The following is a 12,239-nucleotide window of genomic DNA, read 5'->3' as shown; positions in this document are numbered from 1 at the left end:
AAAGCAATCATAAAATTTATTTGTAAGAATAAGAGACCTAGAATAGCCAAAGTAATCCTTAGCAAGAAAAGTGAAGTAGGAGGCATCACAATACCAGATCTTAAACTATACTACAGAGCTATAGTAACAAAAATAGCATGGTATTGGCACCAAAATAGACTTGTAGACCAATGGTACAGAATAGAGAACACAGAAACAAACCCACATAAATACAGTTATGTTATACTAAACAAAGGTGCCCAAAACATTCACTGGAGAAAAGAGCCTATTCAACAAATGATGCTGGGGAAACTGGAAATCCACATGTAGCAAAATAAAATTGAACCTCTATCTATCACTCTGCACAAAAATCAACTCAAAATGGATCATATACTTAGCCACTAGAACAGAGATCCTTCACCTAACAGAAGAAAAAGTAGGTCCAAATCTTCACCGTCTCAGCCTAGTGTCTGACTTCCTTAACAAGACTCTTAAAATGCAAGAAGTAAAATCAAGAATCAATAAAGGAGATGGATTAAAATTAAAAAGCTTCTTCTCAGCAAAAGAAAACAATAATGTAAGGAGAGAGCCTACAGTTTGGGAGAAAATCTTTACCACATATACCTCCGATAAAGCATGAATTTCTAGGATATATAAAGAACTCAGAAAACTTAACACCAAAAACTATAAATAACCCAATCAATAGATGGGCTAAGAAACTGAACAGATACTCCACAGAAGAAGAAATACAATTTATCACCAAATATATGAAGAAGTGTTCAACATCTTTAGTAATTAGAGAAATGCAAATCAAAATTACACTAAGATTTCATCTCACTGCTATGAGAATGGCATCATCAAGAATACAGGCAACAATAAATGTTGGCAAGGATGTGGGGGAAAAGGTACACTAATACTTTGCTAGTGGGACTGCAAATTGGTACAACCACTATGGATAGCAGTATGGAGCTTCCTCAGAAAACTTGGAATGGAACAACAATTTGGCCCAGCTATCCCACTCCTCATTTTTTACAAAAAAGACTTAAAATCAGCATACTGCAGTAATGCAGCCACTTCAATATTTATAGCAGCTAAATTCACAATAGCTAAACTATGGAATCACTAGGTGTCCTTCAATAGATGAATAGATAAAGAAAATGTGGTATATATATTCAATTTAATATTACTCAGCTTTAAACAAGAATGAAATTATGGCATTTGCCAGTAAATGAATGGAGTTGGAGAATACCATGCTAAGTGAAATAACTCAATCCCAAAACCAAAGGCTAAATGTTTTCTCTGATATGCAGATGCTAATTCACAATAAGGTGGGGGGTACTAGATAAGAATGGTGTTACCTTAGATCAGGTAGAGGAAAGTAAAGGGAGGGGAGGTGGGGATAGGAAATATAGTAGAATGAAACAGACATTATTACTTTATGTATATATGTGACTACATGACCAATGTGATTCTACAACATGCACACTCAGAAAAAAGAAAAATTATATCCCCTCTACGTATGATATATCAAAGTACATAAATGCATTCTACTGCCATGTATAACTAATTAAAAGAAATTTAAATTTTTTTAAAAAAATTAAATGGTGGGCTGGGGTTGTGGCTCAGTGGTAGAGCACTTGTCTGGCATGTATGAGGCACTGGTTTCAATCCTCAGCACCACATGAAAATAAATAAAATAAAGGCATTGTGTCCATCTATTACTAAAAATAATTTTTACAAAGTTAAATGGTATCACAAAATGAACAACCAACCTGCTGTTCATATCTTTGTTTGACATCCTCCAGTTGCCATAAAAACTCCGTAGACTGTTTCTCACGTAGAGTCTTGGATCTAGTGAGATCTGCTTCTACTTTTTCCATCTATAAAATTTTAAAAAAATCAAGTTTAACATATTTTAAACTATGTTCCATATTATAAAAAATTGTTCATTCATTAGAATAATAGATTTTAAACACTCATCAATTTTGATGATTATTTTAATGGTGAAAACAATGAAACATTAATTTATTTAAATACAGCTTAATAATTAAAGGAGAAAATTAAAATTGGTATGTAGCTGACTATATTCTAACATAACAACAGTATAATGGAAATATAATATGGTCACTCAAATTTTATTCAATATGATTGTATTAAGCATACCAAGGGATACATGCTTAATAGATGCAACTATTTCTGAATATATAAAGAATTTAACAATTCAATAATAAATGGACAATTAATACAGTTTCAAAATTGGCAAAGGATCTGAATAGACATTTCTCCAAAGAAGATACACAAATGGCAAAAAAGAATTGAAAAGATGATCAAATCATTATCAGTAGGCAAACACAAAATTACAATTATCTTACATTAGACAAATGTGCCAAAAACATGCACTGGAGCATGTTTCAACAAATGGTGCTGGGAAAACTAGAAATCCATATGCAACAAAATGAAATTAAACCCCTATCTCTCACCATGCCAAAACTTAACTCAAAATGAATCAAGGACCTAGGAATTAAACCAGAGACTCTGCATCTAACAGAAGAAAAAGGAAGCCCTAATCTTCATTATGTGGGATTAAGCCCCAACTTCCCTAGTAAGTCTCCTATAGTGCAAGTATTAAAACCAAAAATCAATAAATGGGATAGAATCAAACTAAAAAGTTTTTTCTCAGCAAAAGAAACAATCTGTGAGGTGAACAAAGAGCTACATCCTGGGAGCAAATCTTTACCCCTCACACATCAGATAGAGCACTAATCTCTAGGGTATATGAAGAATTCAAAAAGCTAAGCACCAAAAAAATAAAAAATAAATAACCCAATCAACAAATGGGCAAAGGCCTGAACTGACACTACTCAGAAGAGGATATACAATCAATCAACAAATATATGAAAAAAATGTTCATCATCTCTAGCAATTAGAGAAATGCAAATCAAAACTACTCTAAGATATCATCTCACTCCAGTCAGAATGGCGGCTATTAGGAAGACAAACAATAATAAGTGTTGGCAAGGATGTAGGGGAAAAGGCACACTCATATATTGCTGGTGGGACTGCAAAGTGGTGCAGCCATTATGGAAAGCAGTATGGATAGTCTTTGGAAATCTGGGAATGGAACCACCATTTGACCCAGCTATCCCTCTCCTTGGTTTATACCCAAAAGACTTAAAAACAGCATACTACAGGGACACAGCCACATCAATGTTTATAGCAGCACAATTCACAAGAGCTAAACTGTGGAGCCAACCTAGATGCCCTTCAGTGGATAAATAAATTTTTTAAAATGTGGCATATGTACACAATGGAATTTTATTCAATAATAAAAGAGAATAAAATCATGGCATTTGCAGGTAATTAGATTCCATTGGGGAAGAAAATGCTAATTAAAGTTAGCCAATCCACCCCCCTCCAAAAATGCCAAATGTTTTCTCTGATATAAGGAGGCTGACTCATAGTAGGGTAGGGAGGGGGAGCATGGGAGGGATAGATTCGGCAGAGGGGTGGGAGGAAAAGGGAAGGGGCATGGATTAGCATGGATGGTGGAATGTGATAGACGTCATTACCCAAAGTACATGTTTGAAGACACGAATTGGTATCAACATACTTTATATATAACCAGAGATATGAAAACTTGTGATGTATACATGTAATAAGAATTGAAATACATTCCGCTGTCATTTATTTTTTTAAAAAATCAATTAAAAAAGGTAAAAAAAAGGAAAGAGAAACCACTTCACACCCACTTTAGAATAGCTATAATAAAAAAGACAAATAATGACAAGCATTATTGGTAAAGAAGTGGAGAAATCAGAACCTGCAACACTACTAGTGGGAATGTAAAATGATATAGGCAAATAGGAAAACAGTCTGGCAATTTGTCACAGAGTTAAACATGAAGGTACCATGTGACCTAAGAATTCCAATCATGGTGAAGAAATGAAGACATACATCTACACACAAATAATTAGCATACAAATGTTTATACTAATATTATTCTTAGTAGACCCAAGAAGGAAATAAACCAAGTCCATCAGTTGATGAGTGGACAAACAAAATACAGTATATTCAATGGAATATTATTCAGTTATGAATAGTAAAGGAGCACTAAGACATGTTACAACACATGTGAACCCTGAAAACATTTTTTGGTAGGTATCATAAGAGACCACACATTATATAATTACATTTATATTAAATTTCCAGGGTGGGCAATTCCATAGAAACAGAAAACAGATTACTGATTTCTTCAAATGAGATGGGGGATAGGGTGGGTTTAAGGATAGGAGCATGCACTTTCTTTTTAGGGAGATTAAAATGTTCTAAAATTGATTTTGAAGATGGTTGCCCAACTTTGTGACTACATTAAAAACCACTGAATTGTGTACTTATGAGCAAACTGTTAACATGTTAACTGTACTTCAACAAAGCTATTATTAAAAAAAAAAAAAGTAAAAGACTCCATTCATGCCTCAGGGCTCCCATGATCCACTGCCAATTCCCACTCCTAGATCCTCCCTTCTACACTGTCCCACTACCACCTGCCTCCTTGTTCTCATTGGAGGGCCTAGAAGCTTTCCCCCAGGTATTCACATGGCTTCTTTCTCAAAGTTTTAAGGTTTTGCTTAAATGTTACCATTATACTGAGGCCTCCCAGACACCCCATTTTTAACTTCGTTGTGTCACCCCCCTTGTCCCCTAGTTCACCCAGTCCCCATTTCCAGCTTTGTTGTTCTTTTGCCGCATAGAATATATCACCTTCAGGTTCACTACAGAGTTGACTTCTTCTTTAAGGCTGTTTATATGTCCACCTTCCCCACTGTAACGTAGCCCCACGTTCACTATGTATCTCAACCATTTAGCACAATCCCTGGTACACATAGGGATTCAATAAATAATGAAGAAAAAAAAAAGACAGCATACTTGAATTAGTTCAAGATTTGCTGAATGTACATTTTCAATCTTTATTGTCAAATTCTTCACAATATATATATATAATAAATAAAGTAGTGATGGAATATTACTTTTCCTATCACTCTGTCCATGATCACATCAGATATCTTTTCATTATGTGACAGGAAAGAGATGTTCTTACAACCAGTATTTTAAAAGCTCTCCTTATCAATAACATGAACATAGAACCATTTCTTCACAGTATTGCAGCATTTCATTTGTCCTTCTACCCCTGCCCATTTGGGTATGATTTAGGAAAATATTTTTTTTCTGAGGCAATTGTAAGTTAATGTGACAACCATTCTATCACAGGCTACTTTATATTCCTTATTATTCTGCTTCACTGGTCTGTTGAGCTACTTGTTCTTTTTCACTTGTACACAATGCCATCTTTCAGGTTACCCTTTGGTAAGCATTAAGATTAGTGAAAACATGAATATAAGAGGAAATGAACCATGAAAAGTGTTTTCCCCACAGTTTTTCATGTTACATTTAAAAATTCGAATGCATTTATTCAAACATGATTAAGCTTCCAAGAACAAAGATATTCAATGACAAACAACCAGTTTTACTGCATGAGAACAAAATGCATACTACTACTCAGTATTGTTACCTAAAAAATAATACATTTCAGTTTCTGATTCTTATAGTGAAGTATGGAGTATTTACATTATAGATGATCATATAAAAATATAAAAGATCATACCCCCCAAATACTAAGCCTCTAACCTATCATCAGCAATGCGCATTACAGTATCACTGGCATTTACCAAACAAGTCTGGCTGTTCTTGGTTCTAACAACCTTTTGCTCTTCACACTACCTGATATACCACTCCATTTTGTTCCTCAGTCATTTAATTTTTAAGGTTATATCTGGATTTACCAATTTTGGGCATCTGAGGTGTGATTATGTTCAATCTAGGAGCTCTGTATAAGGCTTCCCCATGCCATAAAGAAAACCCATGTTCCCACACATCTGCACAGCCCAGTATCTAACCCCACCTGACCCTTATGATCAAGCAATAACCCTGCGCAGTTCTAAAGCCCAGCCAAAGGAGGCAGGCCCATGAATGCACATAACTGTGAAGCATGGCCTCTGGTCCTGCCCATGCCAAGAAGCTGAAAGAAACTCAAGAGGACTTTCCCAGCCTCAAGAGTACAGCCTGCAGTCCTGTCCAACTACAGATTCCAAGCAATACTTCTACCTTTTCAAGGAATGCAGCCTACAACCCTACCTGATCAGAAGTGACTGAAGAGCCCTGACAGACACTGACACTGACCACAGAGCCTAACTAGTGATCTCACTGGACTGCAAGATACAGCCAATAGCCCTATCTAACCTCAGAGCCCAGGCAGAAAACTAGCCTAACTAGGAAAAACAACAGAAAGGCCTACCTACTACTAGGTAGTAGTAGTCACTACCAGATATCCTACCCAGAACCCCAGGATAGATTTGAGTGTGAAGGTCTATATCATCCCAAGAACACACACACAAAGGCTAGAAGGGGTGGCTGCTTCTTCAAATGCATGGACTCCAAGGCAAGGACATAAAGAATACCAAAAAAAAAAAAAATCAGGGACACATGATACCACCAAAAGAAACTTAACAAAACTCCTACATTGAACTCCCAAGAAATAGTGATTTATGAAATGACTAGCAAAGAATTCAGAATAATCCTCTTAAGTAAATTCATGGAATTACATGAAAATATGGCTGGATAAAAATTCAATGAATTTGGAAAACAATACACAAAATTATAAGTTTGAAAAAAACAAATTTTTAAAAACAGAAATTCTAGAGATAAAGAATATAATAACTGAAATAAAAATTCAATAGAAAGCTTGACCCTCAGACTCAATTAAGCAGAAGAAGCCATCAGTGAGCTCAAAGACAGGACATTTGAAATCACCCTGTCAGAGAAGGAAAAAAGAATGAAAAAGAATGGAGAAACCCTGTGGGAATTATGTTACACCATCAAAAAACCTAACTTTTTGTACAATAGAAATTCGAGAATAAGAGAAAGAAAACAGACCCAAATGATATTTCAGAAAACGAAAGCTAAAGATTTCCCATATCTAGGGAAAGATGTCAATGTTCAGATACAGGTAACTCAGATGTTTCTAAATCCAGCCCAATGAGAAATTCTATCAATTTGAGATACATCAAATCAAACCATCAAAAATAGACAATTCTGAAAACAGGAAGAGATAAGATTCATATCTCTGGGCTGGGGTTGTAGCTGAGGGGTAGCATACTTGCCTAGCACATATGAGGCACTGGGTTTGATCCTCAGCAACACATAAAAATAAACAAATAAATAAAACAAGGATATTGTGTCCATCAACAATTTAAAAGTAAAAGGCTCATATCACCTACAAGGAGGTCTCATTATGGCTATTGGCTGAATTCTCAGCAGAAACATTGCAGGCCAGGACAGAGTGATATTTTATTTCAAAGTGAGAAAGAATAAAAACTATTAACCAAAAATACTTTACCTGAAAAACCATCTTTCAGAAATGAGAAGAAAATAAAATATTCCCAGAAAAACAAAAAATTAGAGAAGTTTAGCACCACTAGGCCTGTCTGATAGAATTGCTAAAGGGAGTTTTAAAGGCTTAAAGAGAAGGCTGCTAATCAATAACAGAAAGCATAGGAAAGTAAAAAGTTCACTGGTAAAAATAATACATGGTTAGATTTGGTATTCTCCAGTACTATAATGGTGGTATGCAAAGTAACTTTATCTCCTATATGAAGGTTAAAAGACAAAGCTATTAAAAGTAACTCTAACTATAATAAATTGTTAAGAGATACAAATTAGAAAAAAGTTGTAAATTATGACATCAAAAAATGAAATGGAGTAGGAAGGTAAAATAAATGTGAAGTGCTTTTATGTGTGATAAAAATTAAGTTATTATTGGCTTAAACAGTCTATGATGTTCTATTTGTTACTCCTCATGGCAACCACAAAGCAAAAGTCCATAGTCATTAAGTGAAATCCAAAAAGAAAGAATTCAGTGTTTGTCACTGCAGAAAATCATCAAACCACAAAGGGAGAGAAGAAAAGAGGATCAAAGGATCTACAGAATAGCCAGAAAAAAAAACTTTTACATAATGGCAGTAACAAGTTCTTACCTATCAATAGTTACCTTGAATATAAAATAGACTAAATTCTCAATCAAAAGACAGAGATACCCCGTGTACTTCAAAAAATCATAGTGGCTGAATCAATTTATAAAAAAAAGATGCCTCTTATAAGAGGATCACTTCACATCTAAGAACATGGACTGAAAGATATAAAAAAGATATTAAATGTAAATGGAAACCAAGAGAGTAAAGGTACCCATAGTTACATCAGACAAAATAGAATTTAAGTAAAAAGAGACAAAGAAAGTCATTATATAGTGATAAAGAGGTCAATTTATCAAAAGAATATAACAATTGTAAGTATATATGCACTTAACATCAGAGCACTTAAATATGAAAAATAAATATTAATCAATCTGAAATGAGAAGTAGACTGCAATACAATAATGGTACAGGACTTCAAGACTTCACTTTTAGCAATGGATAGATCATCTAGAAAGAAAGCAGTATGGAAACTTTGGACTTGAATTCCACTTTAGACCAAATGGACCTAATAGAACACTGCATTCAATAGCAACATAATATAAATTATTCTCAAGTACACATGGAACATTCTCCTGAATAGATTATATGTTAGACCATAAAACAAATTTTAACAAATCTAAGGGAGCTGAAGTCATGTAGATTTTCTTTGTTATTAGTGCATATAGTTATACATAATTGTTGGGTACATTTTAACATATTCATAAATGTATACAACATAATTTGTTCCTTTTTGAGCCTTAGTACTACCTCCTTCCACCTTCCCCCAATTCCCTTGATTAGTCTTTCTTCTATTAATTTATTTTTCAATTGGTACATTACAGTTATACATAAAATAGAATTCACTGTAATGTATTCATACATGCACAGAACATAGTTCAGTCAATTTCATTCCACAGTTCTTCCCCTTTCTCATCTCTTCTCCTCGCCTGCCTTCTATTTTCAAGAGATTTCCTTTTTTAAAAACATTTCTTCTTTCTCTCTAGCTTTCACATATGAGAGAAAAACACTCAACTCTTGACCTTCTGAGACTGGTTTATTTTACTTAACATGTTCTACAATCCCATCCATTTACCATTAAATGACATAATTTCTTTCTTTTTATGGCTGAGTAAATACTCCATTGAGTATATATGCTACATTTTCTTTATTCAAGGTTTAACTAATGAATCCATTACTGAATCCATTCATTCTGGGCCCAAGGTGAGGCAGCACATGATGGAGGAAGGGCCTAGGGAAGGAAAGTTGCTCATGGTAGGTTCAGGAACCAGAGAGGGAGTGGGGAGGGAGAGAAAGAGAGAGGGTGAGAGAGAGAGAGATGGTGGGGGAAGGGCACCACAAAGGAGATGCACCTTTCCAGGGCATACCCGCAGTGACCTATCTCCCCAAGCAGTACCCCCACCTGCTCACAGTTACCACCCAGTCAGTCCATTCACACTGGGATGGACTGATTGGGTTGCAGCTCTCATAATCTAACCATTTCACCTCTGAATATTCTTGCATTACCAGGAGCTTTGGGGGGACACCTCATATCCAAACATTAACATCATACTAACAAAAACAATCCATAGATTCAATGAAATCCCTATCAAAATTCCAATGTCATTTTTCCAGAAATAGATTAATCAATCTTAAAATTTTTATGACACCTCAAAAGACCCAAATAGCCAATGTGATCTTAAACAAAAAGAACAAAGCTGGTGTCATCACACTACCAGACATCCAAACATACACTAATCAATACACCATGGTACTGGCAAAATATCAGACACACTGATCAATGGAAAAAGATACAGAATAGTGAAATAAGCCCACACACTTATAATCAATTGATTTTTCCATAAAAGTACCAACATCAGATAATGAGGAAAGGACAATGTCTTCAATAAATGTTGTTGATAAACTGTCTGTTCTGAAGAAGAGTAAAACTGGGTCCTTATCTTAGGACATCCACAAGAATCAACTCAAAAATGGATGAAAGATTTAAATATAAGACCATAAACAGTAAAACCACAAAAAGACATACCAGGAAAGTTTTTCAACATTGGTCTTGGCCAATTGGATATGACAATAAAAGCACAGGCAACAGGGCTGGGGCTGGGGCTCAGCGGTAGAGCGCTCCCCTACCACGTGCAAGGCCCTGGGTTCGATCCTCAGCACCACATAAAAATAAATAAACAAAATAAAGGTATTGTGTCCAACTATAACTACAAAATATTTTTAAAAACCACAGGCAACAAAAGCAATGAGACAAACGGGATTATATCTAAAAAAAAAAAATTCTGCACAGCAAAAGAAACAATCAACAGCATGAAAGACAACCTACAGAATGGGAGAAAATATTTGCAAATCATCTATGTGATAAAGGGGTCAATATCCAAAATATGTAAAAGAAACTCCAAACAACTCAATTACAAGAAAAACAAATAACCCAATCATTAAACAATGGACAAATGACTTAACAGATATTTCTCAAAACATTAAAATGGCCAACAGGTTCATTAAAAAAATGTTCAACATAACTAATCATCACAAAAATGCAAACTGAACCACAATGAACTACCATCTCATACCTGCTGGAATGATAAAAGACAACAAAAGGTGAAAGATAACAAGTGCTGGTAGAGAATGTGGAGAAAACGAAATCTTTGCAGACTGTAAGTGGAAATGTAAATTAGTACAGACATCATAGATAACAGTATGGAGTTTTTTTGTTTTAAACTAAAAATAGAACTCCCCTTTGACTACTGGATATATATGCCAAGGAATTGAAATCAATATGCTGAAGAGATGTCTGTACCCCCAGGCTAGGTAGCATCATTCACAGTAGTCAAGATATACAATCTCCCCAAATATCCCTCAGTGAATAAATGGACAAATAAAAAGTCGTTTATATACACAATGGAATACTGTTCCATCTTCAAAAGAAGGAAATTCTGTCATTTGTAACAACATGGATGAATCTGGAGGATCCCAAAAGCTCACTTGTAAGACAGTGCAAGAAGGTTCAGAGGAGAAATGATTGGGTTGTAAGAGTCTCAACTCAATCAGTGATTTAATCCCCTGATAGAGGTTAATTGACTGGAAATTGAAGTGGAAGTGTGTGGCTGGAAGAGATGAGAATTAGAATATGGCTTTGGGTATATATTTGTATCTAGCAAGTGGACTCTCTCTACTTCCTGGCTACCATGTGAGTTGCTTCCCTCTGCCTCACTCTTCCACCATGAGGTTCAGCTTTTCCCCAGGGAATGGAGCCAGTCTTCTTAAGACTTCTTTAACTGTGTGCCCTCAAATAAACTTTTCTTCCTAAAATTGTTCTGGTCAGATCTTTTAGTCACGAAGCAAAAAAGCTGACTAAAACAAAGTCATCACATTAAATAAGCTAGACACAGAAAGACAAAACTTCATGACATCATATTATAGGTGTGATCTAAAAAACTAAACCCACAGAAATAAAGAGTACAATGGTGATTAGCAGAAGAGCAGAAGGAAGGAATAGAGGGATGTTGTCCAAAAGGAACAAAGTTTCAGTTTGGATAAAAGGAATAAGCTCAAGTAATCAACTGTGTTGTATGGAAAGTATAGTTAATAATGTATATTTCAAAAGTGGTAAGAGAGTGAATTTTAAATGTCTCACCACAAAAAATAAGTGAGGTGATGAATATGCTGATTAGCCTATTTTCATCATCCACATAGTGTACATATATCAAAATATCACATCCTACACCATAAATATATACAATATGACTTTTCGATAAAAGTAAACATTATTTTGAGTCTAAAATATCTTAAGGATAACTTACGGATGAAGAAAAATGAGAAAAAGTGAAAAGAGAAGAAAAAGACAAAAGATAAATTAAAAATAAACTTAGTCGGGCTGGAGCTGTGGCTCACTTGGCAGAGTACATGCCTGGCATTTGTGAGGCACTGGGTTCGATCCTTGGCACCACATAAAAATAAAATAAAGACATTGTGTCCATCTACTAGAAAAAAATTGTCTATTTAATATTTTTAAAGACAAAACTTCATATGAAATAGATTTTTGGTTCTTTTCACTTCATAAATAACATCTTAAAAATAAATAAGTTTTAAAAGATTTAATATTTAAAATAAAAATTAAGAGCTTTATGCACTCAAAGAATTCTTTTATAATCAAAATTAAAAATTATTTAAATC

At 34.7% G+C, this 12,239-nt stretch overlaps 1 protein-coding gene across 9 annotated transcripts in view; it reads right to left on the bottom strand.

Moving 5' to 3' along the window:
* CEP112 (centrosomal protein 112) overlaps nt 1-12,239 on the bottom strand; it is a gene marked incomplete at both ends in the record, with an annotated part of 491,423 nt that overhangs the window by 275,115 nt on the left and 204,069 nt on the right. For all 9 annotated transcript variants that reach the window (XM_081273022.1, XM_081273019.1, XM_081273024.1 and 6 more), the window contains one exon: nt 1,752-1,859. In XM_081273022.1, coding sequence (XP_081129148.1) covers nt 1,752-1,859 — 108 coding nt within the window. The remainder of the gene's footprint in view (nt 1-1,751; nt 1,860-12,239) is intronic.

The sequence above is a fragment of the Spermophilus citellus genome (genome assembly GCF_964194105.1).
Source record: "Spermophilus citellus genome assembly, chromosome: 17".
NCBI classification, from domain to species: Eukaryota; Metazoa; Chordata; class Mammalia; order Rodentia; family Sciuridae; genus Spermophilus; species Spermophilus citellus.
Note: the sequence above shows the minus strand (reverse complement) of the source record. Positions and strands in the feature narration are given on the sequence as shown.